This window comes from Cervus canadensis, chromosome 2 (genome assembly GCF_019320065.1).
Source record: "Cervus canadensis isolate Bull #8, Minnesota chromosome 2, ASM1932006v1, whole genome shotgun sequence".
Classification (NCBI taxonomy): Eukaryota; Metazoa; Chordata; class Mammalia; order Artiodactyla; family Cervidae; genus Cervus; species Cervus canadensis.
The window spans coordinates 104,873,857-104,897,226 of NC_057387.1; the positions used below are offsets into that span (position 1 = coordinate 104,873,857).

Below are 23,370 nucleotides of genomic sequence, written 5' to 3' on the forward strand. Positions count from 1 at the left end.
CCCCACAAAAGGTGCTGCATATAGCAATGAAATGTGAATCCAAGGAAATCAATAAACTTACCAGAAAAATTCATTTTCAAATATGCTACCACTAAGAATAACAAAGCACAGTGACCTCCTTGGCAGTCCAATGGCTAAGACTCCACACTCCCTCTGCAGGGGCCACGGGTTTGATCCCTGGTCAGGGAGCTAAGATGCCACATGCCACAAGGCACAGCCAAAAAATAAATTAATGATGATAATGACAACAAAGTACACTCTAACCAATAAAGTGAGAGGAAACTTTGGATATCCCAAGTGTCCAATATAGACAATGAAAGAATCTGTTATCTTAAGTTCCCACTCTGTGAATCAGTAGTAAATAATGCTAAATACTATTAACATGTCATACATTCAGGATAACTTATACAGTATATCTAGCACCAATTAAAAGATTTCAAGATTCCTATGTTCTCCTCAAAGATAAGTATATAAGACTTGCTATTAAAATAAATACATGTTCAAGTGAGCACATTCCTGCATTCTGGAATATCTTCAGCATCTCCAACCCCATTTCTCCTTTCTTCGTCCATAAGGGCTACAAATACAAACTTCATATGTAAGAATTAGGTCAAGAGTTATCTCTGAAACTACCAAGCAGAACTGACCTTGCTTTTGCTGTGCCCTTCTGAATCCCGTAATACTTACATAGCATCTCGACATAGTTATATATATATATCTCCCCAAGGAACATATAGCACCTCAAAACAGGAACCACATCTAATGCTTGTTAAATAAATTTAACAATTATAAAGAAGAAAAGAAAAGCAGCAGAAATGACCATCTTCAACATTTCAGGCTGTACACGAGGTGCTTTCTCACTCTTACTTCACACAATCCTAAAAACATTCCAGTGACACTGGCAGTACATACTCATTTGCAGAAAAGAAAATGCAGGCAGCGAGTTAACTGCTTTCCCCAGTATGAAATTCTATTTGAACAGAAAGTCTGGAAATCAAATCAAAACCTATTTACTTCTAAATCCACATCCTTTCTCTAAGCTAAAGCACACACTAATAACTGAAAAGTTTAATAGGTATTAGCTAAATTAAAAGTAATAAACTTAAAGTTAAGGCATTTCAAAGTATTTCTCCTCCTGTGGACCATACTACCATCTTTCAGTAGACTGAATAGAAATAACCTTTAGAACTTGATACAGTATCAGGAAAACAGTCTTTTGGACAAAGATAAAGCAAATGAAGATGCTGGATTTTTTTCCCATGTGAGAACAAAAACAAAGTGTTTCTAAGGAAGGATTAAATGGGAACTAACACTAAGTCCTTTAAACATGCTTGCACATTAACAAGAAATAAATTATGACCAACCTAGATAGCATATTAAAAAGCAGAGACATTACTTTGCTAACAAAGGTCCGTCTAGTCAAGGCTATGGTTTTTCCAGTAGTCATGTATGGATGTGAGAATTGGACTATAAAGAAAGCTGAGCGCCGAAGAATTGATGCTTTTGAACTGTGGTGTTGGAGAAGACTCTTGAGAGTCCCTTGGACTGCAAGGAGATCCAACCAGTCCATCCTAAAGGATATCAGTCCTGGGAGTTCATTGGAAGGACTGATGCTGAAGCTGAAACTCCAATACTTTGGCCACCTGATGCGAAGAGCTGACTCATTGGAAAAGACCCTGATGCTGGGAAAGATTGAGGGCAGGAGGAGAAGGGGACGACAGAGGATGAGATGGCTGGATGGCATCACCGACTCGATGGACATGGGTCTGGGTAGACTCTGGGAGTTGGTGATGGACAGGGAGGCCTGGCGTGCTGTGGTTCATGGGGTTGCAAAGAGTCGGACACAACTGAGCGACTGAACTGAACTAAACTGAAATGGAAACACTAGGATGTTTAAAATTACAAAATAATTGCAAAGTTTTAAGAACAATTTAAAAGAAATTTCTCAATCAACATTATTAAATTCACCAGTTTTCATTAACTATATAAAAATTTACTATTCTATGAAAAAGAATGATCAGTAAATGCAGTGAAACAGGAGAGTATTATAAAACTGAAAATGTAAAAAGTTCTTACTATCTTTTTTATCAATTTTAAAGTGGAATTTTTAATCAAAACTTATCAACAAAACATAAACAGTATAAATAAAACTGCCAACAATGCTAATTATCAGAGGAATGCAAATCAAAACTATACCTCACACCAGTCAGAACTGCCACCATTAAAAAGTCTATAAATAACAAATGCTGGAGAGGGTGTAAAAAAAGGGAACACTTCCACATGGCTGGTGGGAATATAAATTGGTGCAGCACTGTGGAAAACTGTACAGAGGTTCCTCAGCAAAGTAAAAACAGAATTACCATATGATACAACAATCCCACCCCTGTCCATACATCCAAACAAAATTATAATTCAAAAATGTCCAGTGAGAGATGATGGATAAGGAAGATGTGGTGCATGTGCACAATGGATACTATGCAACCATAAGACAGAACAAAATAACGTCATTTGCAGCAACATGGATGCAACTAGAGATTATCATACTAAGTGAAGTAAGCCGGAAAGAAAAAGACAAATACCATATGATATCATTTATTTGTGGAATTTAAAATCAGACACAAATGAACCTATCTATGAAACAGAAAGAGAATGAGGCAGGGACACAGAGAATAAATTGATGGCTGCCAAGGCTGGAGAAGGGCAGGAGAGGGATGGATTGGGAGTTTGGGATTAGCAGATGCAAAGATTAGAATGCATAAACCAAAAAGATGAGACTGGGGATTTCTGGGAGATGCAGTATATTTTCTTCTTCATGCTTTTCTGCATTTTCAAAATACTGTTCAAAAACATTTAATGAAAAAAATTCCAGAAAGTTTCAAAAAGCCAAAGAATTTGCTGCATGCCAGCAACTATTTACATGGCATTTACAATGTACCAGATACTATAAATTGGAGAAGGAAATGGCAACCCACTCCACTGTTCTTGCCTGGAGAATCCCAGGGACGGGGGAGCCTGGTGGACTGCCGTCTATGGGGCCGCACAGAGTCAGACACGACTGAAGCGACTTAGCAGCAGCAGCAGCAGCAGGTATTATAAATAATCTGGAGACGATTTAAGGCACTCAGGAGAATGTGTGCAGATTATATGCAATTACTATATCAATTTATACAAGGGATTTACGCATTCTCAGATTCTGGTTTCCTCAGAGTTCCTGGAAACAATCCTCCATGGACACTGGGGTACAACTACTACTTATAATACTCCATAACAAGAGTGTTTAACATACAAGCATTTCACAAATACTATTTAGATGCAAAAATATTAATTAAGCTAATAATAAGAACTTAATATTTTTGTGACATTTTCATAAATAATTTCTATGGAAATAGATCCTTCTGAAATAGGGTCACATACCTGCTTATATGCTGTGACACATGTTGAACTACAAAACTTTTTAGATTGTCCCTCTATTTGAAGCATGTGGCATTGTCCAGAGCCACTGTAGCAGTAACCCCCACAGTTTTCACAACAGTTCATGGTGAGATTGTTAGCAGAGCGAAATTTAGAGAAGCAGGCATCACTGCAAAGTTTATGTACTACATTCTGGTAATTAACTTCATGTCGAATCTAGAAATTATAAAGTAACAACTTAGAAACAACAAGCAAAGATCATCAAAAGCTGTCCTTTAAGCACAAATACCAGACTCTTTCCCCCAGTAAAGTAAAAATGATAACTTACAACAGCATTCTTCTGACACATGCTGCATTTGGTTGAAATGCTATTTGTATTTATGGTAACAACAGGTTTTCTTTTCAGTTCATATGTTGACAAACACGACTGACTACAAAAATCTTTACTAGTGGTGGTATTTTCAAACTGGGCACTGATCACATCCTTTGGATTTAAAATGTCTCTAAAAATGACAACAAAGATAAAATAAGCCACAACATAATTCATTTTTTCCCTTTTTGTCAACTAGAAATATCAAATGAAACAAGGGCAATTAAAAGTGTAGGGAAAGGGCACTGAAATTTAAACCTGAAACCTGGGTTTTCTTGAATTAACTGATAAATCTCTTTGATCTTCAAGCTCTGTTGTATAAAATGAAACAAATACATGGCTTAGTTCATAGAACTGTTGTGAAGATCAATATACTATGGCTCAAGTTTAAAAGGATATATATCAAATAGTTAACATTTACTATCTCTAGGGGGAAGAATTATAGGAGAGTCTCATTTTCTTTCTTCAGGTCTCCTGTATGTTCAAAATACTCTTTAAATAACATTACATTTGAGAAATTTGAAGTCATTATCTTTTAAAAGTAAAAATACATTTCAAACTACACAGTGCACATTCTATCAAGATTATATTGAATTGAACATTTTCATATCTAAGTAATTCAATCTGTAAGCATTAGTAAAAGACAATGAAGATTAAAACTGTGATAATTAAGACTCCCTACCAGTCCACCCTTTATCCCACTCCCAAATCAGTCTTACTGCATAGAAGTTTATGAGATAGCTTAAGTGCAAACCATTTTAAAAACCAGTAATTCTTTAAATAATGTCTCTGTCCCATGAGTATAAACTCACATAATAATAAATAAACTGTTATATTCATTCTTACATTTTCAACAGATTACACTAATATAGTACTTTTTAGAAAAGATTACAGATACCCCTGCTTCAATAAAGGAAAACAGTAAATACAGTGGGACTCATCACAAGGAGCATCTGATATTGTAATATACTGTAATTCGTAACACCATACCTCATCTTCAATACTTAGTAGCTTAACACTGCTCTATTATCTGCATTTTCTCACCTTTTATAGCTATTTTTAATTAGGTTTTAATTTATTATATTTCATTTATAAGGGTATTTAATGAGCAGTTATATTGAGTCAGGGACTAGCCCAACCCTAGGTCAAGTAATGGTACAAGCACTCAAGGAGCCTGTATACTGAGACAAGTAGACAAATGATATATTAAACACTGTAACAGAAGTATTCTTAAAATAGTATAATAATTTTGACGAATGTATTTATATACATTAAATGTACTACAGAAATATTAGATAAGATGTGACATGAAAATTATGACATTTTATCTGGACCTTAAATAGGTGTTTTCTAGAAGGCTAAGGAGATAAGAGTTGGGGAACAGCATGGATCAAGGCAATAGAAGCATAAAAGCAGCTATTTCTCCCAGCTCTCAGTATATTTAACATCCAGCTGCATTACATTTTATTGTAACAGATTAGATCTCATGTCAGAATGAGAATGAGCAACATCATTTCAGAGAGCAAAAATTCAGAAATGGTAGAGACAATCCTGAAACAGTTACTTCTCTGAGTGCCATTATATCTAGAAAACTGTTCCATGGGTATTAACACAAGTATCCTTATCCAAGTTATCTCTTTTAAATGCTGGATTTGATGACAAAAGCAAAGACAGAGGCAAAAATGAAGACAGGATATGTGGGAGAACGTGAAAAATGTTTTTCATATCTGCCTATCTGTTGGACTAAAATCTCAACTTACTCTAGTAATGTTTGTTTCTCTATATAATTAAAACACATAGTAAATGTCAAAAAAATCAGAAAGTGTAGGATTTGAAATTGAGTTTTTTAAAAGAAATTGTTATGTCCTTATTACTAATGAAATCTAAACAATAAATGACTAGCCAAAATATATTCAGAGTTTAGGTTAAATTCAAGATGCTAAGAGATTTGATTAATAAAACACTAACAAAAATAAAGTTGTTACTCCAAACAGTGATGTAGCTTCTTTCAACCTAAGTGCTGCTGCTATTATTTCTACCGGTCTACTGGCCACCTAATGTGAAGCACTGACTCATTGGAAAAGACCCTGATGCTGGGAAAGACTGAAGGCAAAAGGAGAAGTGGGCAGCAGAAGATGAGATGGTTAGACAGCATCATCAACTCAACGGACATGAACCTGAGCAAACTCTGGGAGATAGTGAAGGACAGGGAAGCCTGGCAGGCTGCAGTTCATGGGGTCGCAGAGTCGGACATGACTTAGAGACTGAACAACAACATAAAAATAACAGTAAGCTTATCAGAAAGGAAATCTTTCTATCTCCACCTATTCAAATTAAAGTAAAAATCCTTCTCATAGGGGCTGAATTACAAATTAAACCTATTTGACTAAATGGACTATAAGGCGGGAAAATGAATGTGCCAAACAAGCTATTAAAATGTGACACTGAGTAAATCATTTAATTTCTTTGACTCTAATTTCCTTATATTCAAGACACAATTCATATCAATAATTTTATAATCATATAAACCAGACTATTCCAAACTGTTGTAATGACTGTGTAAACAAGAGAGGAAAAAAAGAGAAAGGAAAAGTGATGAAATGGAGATGAAAGAGTAGTTCAGAAAACAAAACGAAACAGAATACAAAGAAAAACAAGACTAATATAAATGGTTGAGGACTGAGAAACAAGTGAAAAAGGTACTCTGTAGTAAGAGAAAGGGGAAAATGAAGACAGAAAATGAAAAAGAAAAACTGAGGTGATAAGCAGGCAAGGAGTACCTGAGAAAAGACCAGAAAGGGGCAAAGGAAAGAGCGAAGGATTTACAGAAAGGTAACAGAGTAAGTGAAGAAAGAGGGAGAACAGTTTAAAGTCAAAGAATGGCAGGTTGAAATTTATGGGTAAGACCAAACATTACAAAAGAAGAAAATGTAATCTTAAAAATAATTAAACTACGTAAGATCAAATAAAACTAAGGGATGACATGCAGGTAAAAATAACCATCTTCAGATAATGGGAGGTCAATGCTAGAGGCCAAAGAGATACAGTGAATTTAGATGAGAAGAACAACATGTATGGATAAGAATTAAAAAACACAAAAAGAGGGCACACATTTTAAAACTTCTATGAGTTTCCTGTGGTCATTTTGAAATTCACTGGTAAATCACTGCAATAAATACCTATGACTATTATTATGAAAGGAGAAATATCACTGCAATTTTAGAAAGTGCTGATTGCTCAAGAACTAAATAAAGAAACATAAGGGGAAGTTATTACATGAAATTATTTCATGGCAAAATAGAAAACTGAAAAAAAGCCTTATAAAAAGTCTAATTCTCAGGTTGATTAACCTTAGAAAGATGATGAATTTACTAAAATACAGAAATTAGATATCTGGTCTGTAAGTATTCATTTTTAAAGCATATTTCATAATTCGAACAGTATAAATAAAGTCTACTTTTACTAAATTTAACTTGAAACATAAAGGAATGCAAATATAACTTCTGGAACATCTAACCATACTCAAATTTCTTTTAGAAGTTTCTTTCTATATGCCTTTTCCAATTGAACTAGAAGAGGGTGCATCTTTTTCACTTTCTAGACAGAAAATGGCAACATCCTTGTATTGATCTAAGTATTGATACAAATAAATCATAGTTTGAGTAGCTTAATAATAGAAGCCAAATTGTTTCAGAAAAGCATTATTCATCTTTTTCTGATTTATTTAAACAGTGTCTAATGACCACCCTGAAAAATTAGTTCATATTCCTCAAATGATCCTAAGGTCATAATTTTCTGTTGTTAAAACACTGAAATGTAACCTCTCAGATACTTCAGAGGTACTGAGAAGGTAAAGATAAATATACTGAAATCTAATTAAAGTTAATATGAAAAGTATTAAATGAATTCCAACTATGTAAACAAGAAATAACACACAAGCATTAAATATTTGTTGGATTTAAGTGTAATTGCCTACAGTTATAAAATACTTCAGTCATATCTAAGTTATGCAATTTTTGTTTTATAAAGCATCTCAACCGGGATGCTAAAATATGTTTCAAAAGTATCTCTTATTATATAAAATGCTCATTAATTAAAGTTAAAAGAAAGCTGAGCACCTCGCATCCAGAAAGACTGAAAGCAGCAGCAACACGTTTGTAGTAAACAATGTGTGGTATTTCTCAAAAAACACAGAAACGTAGAAAATGAAACAATACACAAGTAAGAACAAAGCATCTTGAAAGAAAGGAAACAGAAGATAACTTAGAATTCTGCTATACTTTGAGCAACTCGAGCAAGTTTTCTTAGTGGGAGGAGGCGGTGGGCGGGCAGGTGGAACTGTATATCCAGTGAGGCACAATGTAGAGCAGAACAGCTGTGTAGACCCTTTCCTCTGATAAGCAGTTTGCCCCTTCTGGAGGATTTTTTTACAACCAGAACAGGAAACTCGAACAGCTGTGGCTGGAACTGAAGGAAGCATTTTATTCATGCCAGATGACGCCAGTGAAGGCTGAAAGCCAGTAGTCAACTGTGGAGCTTTAAAAAAAAAAATTGAAAAAAAGTTTTACTTTTTACCATGAATTTTAAGTAGGCATCCTTTCTTTCTCTTCTAGAACTAGTTTTGAAATCCAACACTAATTATGCAATGCACAATTAAAGCCATTCTAAACAGGCAGAGAGAACTGCCTAGTTTACTAATATAAGGAGGACTTCCTCTCACTCACACTGGTCAGAATAAATAAACATGATTCATTCATTCAGTTCTGTTTCTTACCAAGAGGACTGCCACTGACTGAAAACACAGCGCTAATTTTCAGTTCCCCTTCTTGAGTTTTTTGCTGTTGGCCATGACTATACTCCTTTTAAAAAGAAAAATAAATAAATATGTAAATAAAAATGAATACAATGTGTCTAAAGAAATTGAAACATTCAAGACATTTTACTAAGGCTAAACAGGGGTAGAAAATGTTTACTACATTAGTAAGAAATAAGAGCAAGCAAACTATAATTACAATGAGGGTATAACAGGTTTATACATGCTGAGAGCTTATGAGGTAAAAAATCAAAGTAGCTATCTAATTAGCCTACAGCACTACCAGATAGTCACAAACTATTTTTTAATTCTTAATTTACTATAGTGTTTTAAGTACTTATATTTATAAAAGTAATACACACTTACTATACAAAATTTAGACAAGTAGAAATCAGAAAAAAATTCTTACAATATTTCCATTATCCCCAACCAACCAACCACTGATATTCTTTTGGTATATTTCTTTCCAGTCTTTTCCCCTCCAATATGTGTTTCTTTACACAGCTGTAATTATACTGAATATACCATTTTTATAAAGTGATTTTTTTTGGTCACTTGAATCAATTGAATATTTACATATTACCGCACTTTATTCCAAAATAACTTCTAGTGGCTAAGTATCAGTGTTTCTAACGGGGGATTCCAAGAATCCATGAGATCTATATAAAGGTACTCTAAGCAGTATGAAAATTCTTAAAAAATATTTTTTTAAGTTTGAGTTTTTGAGTAATTTTTTATTGAATAAAGTTTATTTTCAGTCATGCATAATCACATATAACTGAGTTATACTACAAGTTTTTAGTACTGTTGTTAGCTTTTACAATTATATTATTGCATTGTGAAACCTCTAAGTAATAGATTTAACTTTTTAATTCACTGTTTACCACACTGATACTTGCAAAACCCCAAAAGATGTCATATTCTTGGAATTCTCAGGCAACTCCAACATACTCCCTTTTTTGTGACAACAGGTGTCTGTACTTTATTCAAATTCGAGAAATACTGATATATATTATTTAATAGACATAACAGATTACACAAGGATGAGACCGGGGTGAGGTGAGGCCCTTGCCTCAGGTATAAATTAAGGAACCAATTCTCAGTCATATTTTCTTTAAATGCAAAACTCCATGATAAATAAAATATCAAAACTTTAAATAAGTAAAGACAGGATACCATTACTAATTTTTCCCTTGGCCTCCGTCTCCAATTTGATGATAGCCCTGTATGGCACTGAAATTACATAACCACAACCCATGCTGGCCCATTTGTTTCCACACATTTGCTTTAATCATTAATGCCACGATGTACATCTTTGTGAATGCTCATACATGCATATTTAGGATTATCACTTAAGGAAAGAACCTTAACAGTGGAATTACTAGGTAGATAAGTATATAGTAAAGGTTCTTGGTGCACAATGTCAGATTGCTTTTTAAAAACTTAACTACATTTATTCTAGCAATTTGTGAAAAAAGTTACTTAGTCTTTTCCCATTCTTGTTTTAATTTCCAATTTTTTCAATATCCATTTACAAAAAAGCACTATAAGGTAATAATATTAACCTCCTACAGCATCTGTTATCAATATTTCCTCAATACGTTCTTTCAGCTAAAATTTTACATACTGAAGTTTCCATGTTTATGGCAAAAAATAGATGGTTTTAGCTTTAGCGATTCCTTCTATTTCTTACAAAGTTCTACTTCCATGATAAAATGCTAAGACAATGGTCTCACTGTTTATAGAGTCCTTTAATCCAGAGGTCAGCAAACTTTATCTGCAAAAGGCCAGATACAAAGTATTTCTTGACTTTTCAAGCCATGCTATCACAACTACTCAACTCTGCCCTGGTAGAGCAAAAGCACCCATAGATAATATATAAATGAACAACTGTGACAATAACCAGTAAAACTTTATTTACAAAAATAGTATGCAGAAAAACAAAAACAAAACAGAAACAAAGAGGACAGGCGGGATTTAGCCTGCGGCTGATAATTTGCCAACTCCTATTTTAATCCATCCAGGATTTATTTATTTTGATATATAATGAGCATTTTTCTTTCTCTTTCTCTGAATAGCTGGTGAATTCCTTTCACTCACAATTGACATATCAAATTTCTCTAAAAATACCTCTTTTGTGGCAATCTATTCTGTATCATTATCAGGCTGACTACTCTTACGATTTCATACTATTTTAATGAAAATAACTGTAAGATGCTTAATCATTAAATAGTTTGCCATATTTCTAATTACTAGAACATATATATAATATAATGTGTGTGTGCATGCCTATTTATTCTTCAAAACGTAAGAAACCATTGATATTTCATCAGAATTGTATTGTAACTATATTTTACTTTAGGAATAACTAATATCTTACATTTTTTTAAGAAAGTCTATCCATTCATTCAAGTTGTTTTATATGATACAGCACTTTTTAGTCACTTTGCTGTAGGAAATAGTTTATCTTTTCACTGTATTATCTAGGTGGGAAACAACTGATTTATAGAAATACTGCTCTGCTTTACATGACTAAAATTCAACTAGCTACTCAACTAAATTTTCATGAATTCTATTAATTTTCTAATAAAGATCCTTACCAGCAAATGATGATAATTTTGTCTCCCCTTTTCCATTATTTCTTCTAATTTCTTTAACATGTGTTGGGTCGAAAATCCAACAAGAGTTAAATAATAATGCTGATATCTGTAATTTGTGTTCATTTAGTAAATATTAACAGAAGGTTTCCATCATTTTACTTTCAAATTCAATGACTGTTATTGATCAGAAGTAGGTATTTCCTTACCTGATCAAGAGAGTATCTATTATAAGAAATGCATAGTGAATTACACTGAAACTTTTTGGGGCATCTATCTATCTATCCAGTCTTATTTGACCTGTTGATGAAGTTATACATTAAGAGATTTTCTAATACTGATTCATTCTAACATTCCTACATTATATAGTATATTAAGGCATATTACAAGTAAAAATCTTTTCTAATTCCAGAAAATTCCAGAAAAAAAATCAATATTCATGGGTATACTTTAATGGTCTCCAGTCAGCTCTCTTTCTCAGTCTATGACAGTTATTTAAAACTTCTGATATATTCCTTAAGCCTCAAGTACATATTACTTATGTAACATAGTAAAATACACATATACCTTAAGTACTCTGCTTGTACACCCCCACAACGCCTTCAAGGCAGAATCATGTTTATGTTAGCATCCTCCGAACAATGACTAATTTCACAAATATTTAATAAAAAATCAGTGACTAGTAACTTGAGAAGTGAAAATCTTATGACCCAACAGCTCTCAGAAGCAGAAAAACAGAAGTCAAAACCAAAAAAATCCTTTACCAGTATCTTTACCTTCCTCTTGTTTACCAGAAAGTATATATGAGTATTACAAGACAGTGTTTCAGAAATGAAAAACCCAGATTCTATAACCAAGTTAACTTGACATAGCTAAAAAACAAGCTCCAACATTTAATTACTGCATCCTACTTTCCAAGACTATTGTCACAATTAACTGATTTGCTTTCCCATTCTAATCCATTTATTTCAATGAGATTATAGATTAGCTCTCCTTTTATTATGAGCAAAAAGAAAAAACAAATCATTATTTTAAAGTAATATTTACTGAATTCCGATCTTTTAGAATCTATAGAAAAGGGGCAAAGAAAAAATGAGAAACAACTTTTATTTATAGAACAAAGTTTGGCAGACTAATAATAAGGCCTTGATAAAGGCCCCTGATTGGCTCCTTTCTGGCCATATGGCCTTGAATAACTTATTAACCTCTACAAACCTCAGTTCCCTTATCTATAAATGGACTTAATATCATCTACTCTGGCCTTTTTATTCTGGAGGATGAAACAATGTAGTTCATATAAAAGTATCTGTAATTGTAAATATTACATAGAAAATATAGTAACATGCAATAGGATTTGAATGAAGAAATGCAACCAGGAGGACAAACGATGCTATGCCAGTAACAGAGGAAGGAGTATGACAACTGGCAAACCCAGAAAAATGTAACTGAAGAATAATCAAGAGCAACTGAGAAGAAGTGGATAAACATATTTCCGTATCTTAGTGAGTTATATGGGAAAGTAAAAAAATTAAAACCAAAATGAATTGTGTAAAAAGGAGAATAAGGAAGCAAGTTGAAAGCAAAGCTACAAGTTAAGCAAAAAGAAAAGTCAAGTGAGGTTTTTACAAGGTGCCAGAAGCTAAAGCTATGATCTTATTAAGTCAAGAGAAAAGTTATTACAAGTAACTGATGGTCAAAAGTAAAGAATGACCACAGCTGTTAAATCTATCAGTATTTTATGAGCATTAGGTTAATAGTACTGTTTCAGAATCTAAGAAAATAATTCATTGGAACTCCTTTTTCCAACCTATTTTTGGAAATGAAGAGTGATAAAGCATTAGGTAGTACCGAAAAATGAATATAGATTTCCAGTGGTCACTGAGGAGAAATACCTAAAAGTACAGAACAACGAAGAAGGAAGCAAGAGAAGGGGAGAGGAAACAGGAGTAGGGAGAGGAAGTAGGAAAGAAAGGGAGAGAAGGGTAAGGAAGGGAAAGGGAAATAAAGACTCTGGTATCCACAGTTTAACATGAGGTTTCCTGAGGAATTTCTAGAGGAATTACAAAGGTCTGATCCGACAGGATTGGTGTAGCTGATAACAGCGAGGACCTCTCAGAGAAAACCTAGCTTTACCCACTCACACACTGGAACTTCCTTATTTTGGGGTCAGCATAAAGAATGCTTCTAGACCTTATGCCTTGGACTTACATTCCTGCTTGGTTCTCGAGTCCAGTCAATCAAGTGGTGAGCTCTTATGGAAGTTCTTCCCCAAAATCATGACGAAACTTCCTATTTGGTATTTTATAACACATTATTACACTCTGAATAGTGATAAATATGTAGGTATTCCTGGGTCCTGACAGTTCCATCCTATTGCTGTTCTCTAGTCACTGGAATATCTGATTGTTTTCAAAACAGTAATACAAATAACCCTTCCTGATGCTCCCTTCCCCTGATGTATGTAGTCTTTCCTATAACTGTCTTTCATCTCAAGGAGTGTCACTGGGTCATGTACAGGGAGAAACTGATGTCTTTGGTACCCTGACAACACTGCGATTCCTTATGGATTTCTCATGTCCAGATTGGGGCACATAAAGGATGGAGATCTGCTCTGTATAGAAGTAACAGTAGTCTTCTGAAACATACACTGCCATATCTCCCCTAGGTGTCAGGACATTTCTTTATCTCTAAATGAGATATCTCTATTTTGCCTGCTTCTATTACCATTCTTTCATTGTAACTTCTACCATCTTCTTTGTAGCTACCACACTCACACCCATCCAACTCTACAGCTTTATCATCACTACCCTATACAGCTACCTCCCACTGGGCACCATGGAATTCCTGTTTAGCTGAAGCATCAGTCTGACTCACATAAATCACTTGTATCTCTTGCCTTTTCCTACTGTAAAACAGTGGTCCTCAATACCAGAGGACTTGGTCCCCCAGGGGACACCTGGCAATGCTGGGGACATGGCACTACCGGCAGCAGGTAGGCAGAGGCCAAGGATGCTCCTAAATATCCTGTAATGCCTAGGATGGATTGCCCCTCACTACAAAGATCTATCTGGCTCAAACTGTCAACAGTGCTGAGAGACCCTGCTTAGACACATCTGAGTGAAAAACATCTCTTCCACACAAATCTCACATTCTCAACCACCCTAAAATAAAAGAAAGATATGGAAAGGTAAACTTTCTCCAGATCAAATGTCGTTTCATGTTATCTTTACTTCTCAGCTTCTGTACTCATACCATCTGTATAAAATACAGAACACCCTCAAACAATTGCTGCTATTGCATATTCATCCCTTGGTCCTTTTCTACATTCTTAAATGACTGCACCATCTTTATTCTGTTCCAACCACTGCTATGTCATTAACTGCATGGATAACTTCACTGACTTCAGGATTCACAGTTACAGGATCTCTCCAGAGCAACCTTGAAATAACAGAGCTCTATCCCTACCCTTTTTACTCACACACCTCAAAATTGGAACCCTGTATCACCCATCAAAACCTCCTTTATCTTCAACCCACTGATCTAAAGAACTGGTTTTTCAATCAATTAACTCTTCCAAAGATAACCCGTCCATTAATCCCTCCTGAAAAACACTTAAATCTTTACATACTTCATTAGCAGTAACTGTAAAAGGCTTATTACTACCTTATATAAACAATCACACCATAAACTCATAAACCTCCATGAACTTCAGCCATGTCTGCTGTTATCAATCTCAAATCCTTGAAGATTCTCTTTCCCTAATCCTTCACTAACACTGTAAAAATCACAGAACAGCGTTATTAAGGAACAAAGTGGATTAGAAGCCTTAATTACTACTTGGAAAAAGTTTCCTTTAACTCTGGTTGATTCCTTAGTAGTATTCTTGAAGATAATTCAATTTCCTCAACCTTCATTAACAGTCTCTTCTCACCCCATCAACAAAATACTTCTTAATCAAGAACTTCCTTTCTTGAATGAATAATGCATGTGTGGAACAAAAAAGAAGGGGAAAAAGGTGAAATGTTTACTTGAGCATTGTCAGGTTCATCTTTAATTCTGTCTAGTAGTCCCTGCTGTGGTGCCATTGCTTTGTCATACTCATCATCCAAAGGTTCTTCTTTAATTCTAATATTTGATGCAAAGGAATTTCCCAGTTCCGAACCAATGGATTCTTTATTGGCAAATGGATAGCTGGAATCCTAAAACACAATATAAAGGATTAATAAATATTCAGATTTTTTAATTATTCCTCTTCAGGTTTAACACCCAGAGAAAAGCTCAATGGAAATGAAGAACTCTATGGATGTTCATTAGAGTCCCTATGCTTACAAGTAAATGTGATATATGTCCAAATATTAAATACAAACAAAGAATCTAAGAGCAAAGACTTCTTAGCACATCTCCAAAGATGTCCTTATCCAAATAATAAAGGAAATTTAAAAAACCAGTGCTCTACCTAATACATATAGTTACAGTTTAGAAAATCACATAAAGAAAACTTTGACACTTGCCACAGTTACAGCAATCTACATACACACTGAAAACTTACCCTAAAGTTTGTTTCTGGGGTTTGTGGTAAATGGGTATGTAATGTTTCTTCAACTTGATTAGCTATTGAAAGAAAAAAACAAAACAAAACAAACATATGTATATGAATAACAAATCTTAGAAAGAGTGACCTAAAAAAGCTATTGCTTGATAATCACCTCTCTTTCCAACAAAGATGATCATTAGAGTGAAAAGGGTACCAAAAAATACCCAAAAGGTAGTTTCACTCAAAATAAACAATCTGGCCCCACCTAACTTTTAGCCTCACCTCACACTATTTCCGTGCTCAAACCTAAATAAAGTGGTTACTTTATTCACTATGTTCTAAAAATTACTTAAGTTTGCTCTTCCCCATCTCTGCTTATATCATTCCAAGTCCCCACTATCCTAATCTTTACAGTCTTTCATATTCAGCTCAGTTCAAAAATCATCTCCCTTCTAGAAAACCTTCCCTTGTCCACTAAGTTAAAAATCATTTCTCTTCTAAGAATACCTAAAACAGTTTCAGTTATTTCAAAGAAATATTATTGTACTGCTTTATTAAAAACTCTTCTACCATTGTCTTCAATTATAAATTAAATTTTATGCTATTCAACTGGTCATTAACACTTCAACTACTTTACTTGTCCCTTTTGCTATTCGACATTATGTTCCCTGAATATAAGTACCCATATAATTTATCCTTCTAGGCATACTGAAAATACATTAAATAATATATACTGAAAAACACAGTATACCCTTGTACACCCTTGTACATAATGGATACTTAAACTAATTGTTCTTTATAATGATACTGATTTGTTCTATCACAGTTTTCCTAGCACTGTCAGAAGAAATTGTAATACAAGGACTAGTATATTCAACCTGGCTTTCTTTCACACCTATTGAATATTTATTGAAATTTTACTATTTTCACTATACCAGGTTAGGCCCCAAGAACACAAAAATGAGTAAGATACAGTCCGGCCCTCAATAAACTCTCACACTAGCAAGTAAAGGCAAAACAAACAGCTATGATACTGTGTGATAATTACTATAAATAAATGAGGCATTAAAAAAATGCTATGGAAATACAGATGAGGAAACAAACATTCTTGACGCAGAGAGATTAGCGATGACCACAGGGTAGAAGAGGTTTATGAGTTAGGTAGTGTCGGATAAGAAGCACTTTTACAGGCATATATACAAGAGAGAAAATGACATGCAGGCAAATGGAACAGCAAGAGAAAAGAAAGGCATAGAAATAAGAAAATGTATATATTCAAGAATGGAACTAAAGATAAGTATAGGGTATGCTGGGCAAAGAGGCTCAAGAGGAGTCTCAAGAAACTTTTAAAACATAAAATAGAAATGTTATCAAAAAGAAAAACCCTCCCTAAATTGGACTAACTCGTGGGACAGCAGTTTGAATTAGTGCTTACAGCACAAAGAAGTTAAATCCAACTTCAGGTTCCAATGTTCAACCAAAGAAAATGAACAGGTGATTCGAGTATCTTGCCTTCTCATCAAAACATTGCAACCAGGGGAGGGAGAAATGAGGTTTAGAGCTATTTTTCAACCATTTATACCATTACCAATAGTTACTGGGAGAAATTCAGTCACTCTGCAAAGAACAAGGATAAAAGAAAAATGACAAGCTTACAATGAATTTAACTGTTCACACTTTGTTTAGTATCAGAAGTAATAAAAGCTGTATTATTATCAGTATGTTGTTATTTATTGTGTTTTATGGCTCTATTCCAACAATTATTACCTGCTTTATCAAAAAAACTGCTTTTCAACCTTGAATCCAACTCTTTATGGGGTTTATCCAACCGTTTTTCACGTTCATAAGTTAGGTCTCTATTTTTCTCCTTTCCAGAAAATGTCTCTTTGCTGTTTTCTCTTACTAGACTAAAATCTTTCCGTATTGATTTAAAGACAGAAACCTGATCAAATTGTTTAGGAAAGTCTTTTTTTAATTTATTTTGAATCTGTATTTCATTTTCATTGTCTGATTCATGCTGTGTGACTCTTCTCTCTACTTCCAAGCTATCATCAGTATGAATTGAAGAAACAAGATTGTCCTTTGAACTAAAATCCTGTTCATCCTCATTGTCACTACCAACGACTGGAATTCCTGCAAGATCCCCAGAGTTCAAAAAATAATCATCTTCATCCAGCAATGAATTTTCAGATCCTGTTTGATTCGGCATTCCATAAGACATGCTGTCAAGGGTAGGAGTTAAGTTGTGGTCTATATCTTCAGACATTTCTGTATCCATGATACCACCACCTTAAAAAGTAAAATACTGTTTAGACAAACGATAGTGCTAAAGATGACCATATTTATAAGGTCTGTCTGGCATTTAACAAATGATATTTATCTTTTTCTTTTCAAACAAAATATAGATAATAATACTGCAGTATTCAATAGATGTGACAGATAAGATATCCCTATCTGACAGATAAGGAAACAGGGACATAAAACTTGAGAAACTATTTTAAGTTAGAAAGAAAGTCAATGCAATATAGAAAGAAAGAGTACCAACTTCAGAATGAGACATATGTGTGTTGGAATCATAGCATAATTACTGAAAATCTATGTGATCCTGAGAATAAACTCTAAGGCTTCCTTATCTATAGAACAGTATAATACTCACCTTGGAGATTAATTTGTGGTGAGGTTTAATGATAGTCTGTATAAAGGACCTACTAACACAGAGATTGACACAGAGAAGGGAATATGAAAGTGATAATCATAGTTATCATAGAGACTATTCTGGGGAGCTGAGATTAGAACCCAGTTCTCTGACCTCAGATTCCTAATCCCTCTACACTAACCCTTAATAAACACTTACAGCAGTTACTCTTTACAGTGGTGAATATTAAAACATAAAAATAAAATTTATCCAAGCCAGAGTAAATATTAAAAACTGTTTACTATTTGAACTACATGCTCAAGTCTCTCCCATTACAAAATAAAACAAACAAGAATACTTAGTCCTGTATTTCTTTTTCCTGCCCTAATTCACCTTTCTTTCACAAACTTCTAGGGAAAAAGTTTACATTGGTTTGTTTCTACTTCATCTCCCAGTCATTAATCCTTTGCCCTTATTGCAGTCTGGTTCCCAATTTCACACTGGAACCTCTCTCATTAAGATCATCAATGATTTCCTCATGGCCAAATTCAATTATTTTTTCAATCTTTATGTGTCATATCCCTCCCAGATAAAATACTTTGGTTTCTTTGACATGCACTATATCCTACTTTCCTTACTATTCTATTAATTTATTCCATTCTCCTCTTCCTATTTTATGTACTCAATATTCCAATTCTCATCTCATTTTATATACTCAGACCATTTTATTTACCATCATAGCCTTGACTTTTGCTGACGACTTCCCAAATGTTTTAGCTTAGAACTTTCCTCCAAACTTCAGATGTCTATATTCAACTAGCTTCTATAGGACCCCTAAGAACCTTCAACTTAACACCTCTAAAATAAAATTCATCATGCTCCCATTCCAAGCATACTTTCTTGTACTGTATTTCTGTCACTTAATTAATAGCATTGCCAAGTCAGCAGGCTGATCAAGACAAAAAAAACCAGAGTCACTCCAATTCTCCTTCCTCTTGGACAAATTCTGTTAACTGTATTAGTATCTGTTTCAAATCCATCTCCTTCATTGGTACCATTCCAACACTTCACATCTCTTCCTACTGACAGTGCACTAACTCAATCCACAGGATATCTAGCAGGCAACCATATTCTTACAAATTCTGCCTTCAAACCATATTTAATTGGTCCATGAGCAAACAAACTGGAACTGGTGAAAACACAGAGCGAAGCAAAAACTAAAAATATTAGTGGCACCAACAGCTTTGCTTTTATTTCATGTGGCTGGATCTTCAAATCATTCTCTGAGTTCCATGATCCAGGATAATTTCTCTTTTTGTTCAAACTGATTTGAGTTGGATTACATCTAATCAAGTCCTAACTAATATAGGGTCCAAATGAAAGCTTTCTTCAAGCTGCCCCCTTCATAAAGACATCAGAATTATCTTTTGAAACCATTAATCATTCCACATTATACCTGCACTTGAAATCCTTCAAAAATATCCCTTGGCCTAAAAGTACTCACTCATTCATTCAGCACCTACTTATTAGGAAATCGCTTCATGGTAACTACTATGCTAGGTTCTAGGGATATGATGATGGAAATGACAGCTATGAATCCCTCTCCTCAGAGAACTAGAGAAACAGACAAATAGAGAAAATAATAAAATTAGAAAATCACCATTTTCACGTAACTAATTAATTTTAAATAAAAGATGGTAAAATCATAGGAATTTCCATAACTTACTTTCACACAGTATACCACAGAGAAAAGCACAGAGGGAAGAGAAAGCATGTACAATATCACAGATATTCACTATACTATTCTTATTCCTTAGACTGTTTTATTTGAAAATTTTCCTAATAACAGAAGAATAGGGAGAAAATATAAAGAAGCAGGGTGTTAAAACAAACACATAGTGAGATAAATTTACCAGATCATAAGGCAAACAAAGGTCAAGGTTAGAGCCTTCTCTACAGAACAGTTTATCCTTACTACCTGACCACATAGTATATGCTCAGTAACTGTTTAATGAATGAAAGAATATGCATTCTTGTGATCAACATTTTAATCTAAGTACTACAGTATATAAGAAGTCAACTAAAAAGAAATATTGCAAGAGACTTCCAAAATCTTTATGTTTAAATTCAGGATACGATATTGGGAGGAAAGGGGAACCATCTGAAAAGAACTGGATCTTTAACTCACACCAAAATAATTTCCAGAGGTATTTAACTTTTAGACATAAAAAAATAAAACACCAATATTAAAAAAAAACCATGGAAGAATTATTTTTTAGGGGAAAGCCTTTCTAAGAATAACACAAAACCTAGAATAAAAGACTGACTGAATTAAAGAATAAAAGACCAAATGTGACTATAAAAAATTCCTAATGAGAAGGAAACATAAGGCAAACCAAAAGATCAATGACAAAGCTGTCAAAAATATTTTACTGCACTTTACATCACAAAAGGTCCTTTCCCTAACGGATAAATATACCAAAGCCAAATACATTTATAAAAGCAAAGGATCTAAATGAACATTTCACAGGAAAGGAAACACCAAGGATGAACTTTGCTCATAAACGAAATGCAAACTAATAATGCAGTTAGATACCATGATCACAGAGCAGGTTGGTAAAGACAAAAGGTTTTGATAATAGCCTGGCAGCTATGCTATTGGCCAAAGCTGCCAAACTATGGCCCAAGGCCAAAAAAATACACAAAGAAGAGTGTGGCATAGACCATATGGGAGCTGAAAAGCCTGAAATATTTACTATGTGGCCCTTAAGAGAAAAAAAAGTTTGCCAATCCCTGTAGTAGGGAATCCCTACTATAATCCCTATTAGGCAAAGTATAAGATGGCACAATCACACACACAAAAAAAGGAACCAGGCAATAGTTATGAGACTTTACACATACACGTTTGATCCAGTAATTCAATTTCTAAGAACTTATCCTATAGATATTTCCCAAAAGATCTATGAAAAAGAACACGAAAAAACAGCAAAGACTGGAAACAGTCTATCTGTTCAACAATGAGGCTCAATTAACTATAGTACATACCTATAACAGAATATTATATAGTTGATAAAAAGAATGAGGCAGCTTTGTAAGAGTTCTCAGATTCAATTAGTAAAAATACCTAAACTGAGAAAGAATATACATATATATATTAGGCTATCACTTCTATATGTTTTATAATTTATGTGTATGTTTGTGTACATGTTAAATAATACCTTCCACTGATTTTCTCTGACACCAGAATCAGGTGGCTATGAGACAGAAACACTAACTTTCAAAGCATATCCTTTTGTATCTTGAGTTTGGAAGCACATCTATTGTCTATTGAAAAAACAAAATTTATTCTCATTTGAGAATGCGCTCAAGATTTAAAGCTTTTTCAGAGGTGGCAACTGCTATTAAGTTATCTAATTTGAATTGCAATTTTGATAGTTATCACAATAAATCTACAGGCTGAATAAAAGTGTATGAGATTAAATTGTTATATTATTATACAGAATTAAGCAGAATAGAATTGTACTCATCCTTGAGGCCCAAATAAAAGAAACAGGTTCTGTTTCTCAGAGCCTACATCTACAGAAAAAATGCAACACTAAACTGTATTTGGGGATACAAGTGGATAATGAAACACTTGAAAGCAAACTTCTCACAAAAGATTCCTACCTAATTTTTACACACTGAACAGGATCGGTATGTTTGAGGGGAAAAAAATGGTATACAGCTGGAAAAGAATAAGTGTGAGGCTGGAAATGAATAAGTGTGAGGAAGAGTGCTTAAAAATGATAAAAGAGAAAATGTCAGAGGACAGATATATTAAGAATTTCCAAACCATCCAAAAAAGATCCCAAAGAGGAAATAATATGATTTATGTTTTACAAGAAACAGGATGTAAAGTAGCATGACTACTTTAAAGCTGTTAAATGTTACAGGGAGTGAAGAAGGGAAGCAAGACATCACGTAGGACGCAACTGCAGTAATCCAAGGAAAAACTGGTGGCTCAGACCAGGAGAGAATGGTGGATGTGAGGAACAGTATTCAGATGGACATAATTTGAAAGTAGAGGCATTTCCTGGTATATGAGAAGCTGTATATGAAAGGAGTCAAAAAGAGCAGAAAAGGGTGCCATGTCTTGAGATGTAAACACTAAGGGAGGAACAGACTGAGGGGGTAGCATGAATAGTTTGGTTTGGACCTGTTAATTTTGAGAACCTTACTAAACTTGCAAATGGAGATATTAAGAAGGCAACTGGACACATTAACAACATAAAGAAGAAACTCTTGTCAAGAAATGATATATAAATTTGGGAGTCATAGATGAAATGATGGTACTGCTTTGACTGTGTGGATCACAATAAACTGTGGAAAATTCTGAAAGAGATAGGAATACCAGACCACCTGACCTGCCTCTTGAGAAACCTATATGCAGGTCAGGAAGCAACAGTTAGAACTGGACATGGAACAACAGACTGGTTCCAAATAGGAAAAGGAGTACGTCAAGGCTGTATATTGCCACCCTGCTTATTTAACTTATATGCAGAGTACATCATGAGAAACGCTGGGCTGGAGGAAGCACAAGCTGGAATCAAGATTGCCAGGAGAAATATCAATAACCTCAGATATGCAGATGACATCACCCTTATGGCAGAAAGTGAAGAGGAACTAAAAAGTCTCTTGATGAAAGTGAAAGAGGAGAGTGAAAAAGTTGGCTTAAAGCTCAACATTCAGAAAACTGAGATCATGGCATCTGGTCCCATCACTTCATGGGCAACAGTGGAAACAGTGTCAAGACTTTATTTTTTGGGGCTCCAAAATCACTGCAGATGGTGATTGCAGCCATGAAATTAAAAGACGCTTACTCCTTGGAAGGAAAGTTATGACCAACCTAGATAGCATATTAAAAAGCAGAGACATTACTTTGTCAACAAAGGTCCCTCTAGTCAAGGCTATGGTTTTTGCAGTAGTCATGTATGGATGTGAGAGTTGGACTATAAAGAAAGCTGAGCGCCG

At 34.3% G+C, this 23,370-nt stretch overlaps 1 protein-coding gene across 7 annotated transcripts in view; it reads right to left on the reverse strand.

Moving 5' to 3' along the window:
- ZMYM4 (zinc finger MYM-type containing 4) overlaps window positions 1–23,370 on the reverse strand; it is a 154,345-nt gene that overhangs the window by 51,660 nt on the left and 79,315 nt on the right. For 4 of the 7 annotated variants that reach the window (XM_043461946.1, XM_043461947.1, XM_043461945.1 and 1 more), the window contains exons 3-9: window positions 17,493–18,014; window positions 15,741–15,802; window positions 15,220–15,390; window positions 8,556–8,640; window positions 8,062–8,317; window positions 3,740–3,914; window positions 3,415–3,627 (exon numbers count right to left, since the gene is read on the reverse strand). In XM_043461946.1, the coding sequence (XP_043317881.1) occupies window positions 3,415–3,627; window positions 3,740–3,914; window positions 8,062–8,317; window positions 8,556–8,640; window positions 15,220–15,390; window positions 15,741–15,802; window positions 17,493–18,014 (1,484 nt within the window). Of the gene's footprint in view, window positions 1–3,414; window positions 3,628–3,739; window positions 3,915–8,061; window positions 8,318–8,555; window positions 8,641–11,194; window positions 12,153–15,219; window positions 15,391–15,740; window positions 15,803–17,160; window positions 17,343–17,492; window positions 18,015–23,370 lie in introns of those variants that run through there. The other 3 variants (XM_043461949.1, XM_043461950.1, XM_043461951.1) reach the window with 3 other exon arrangements.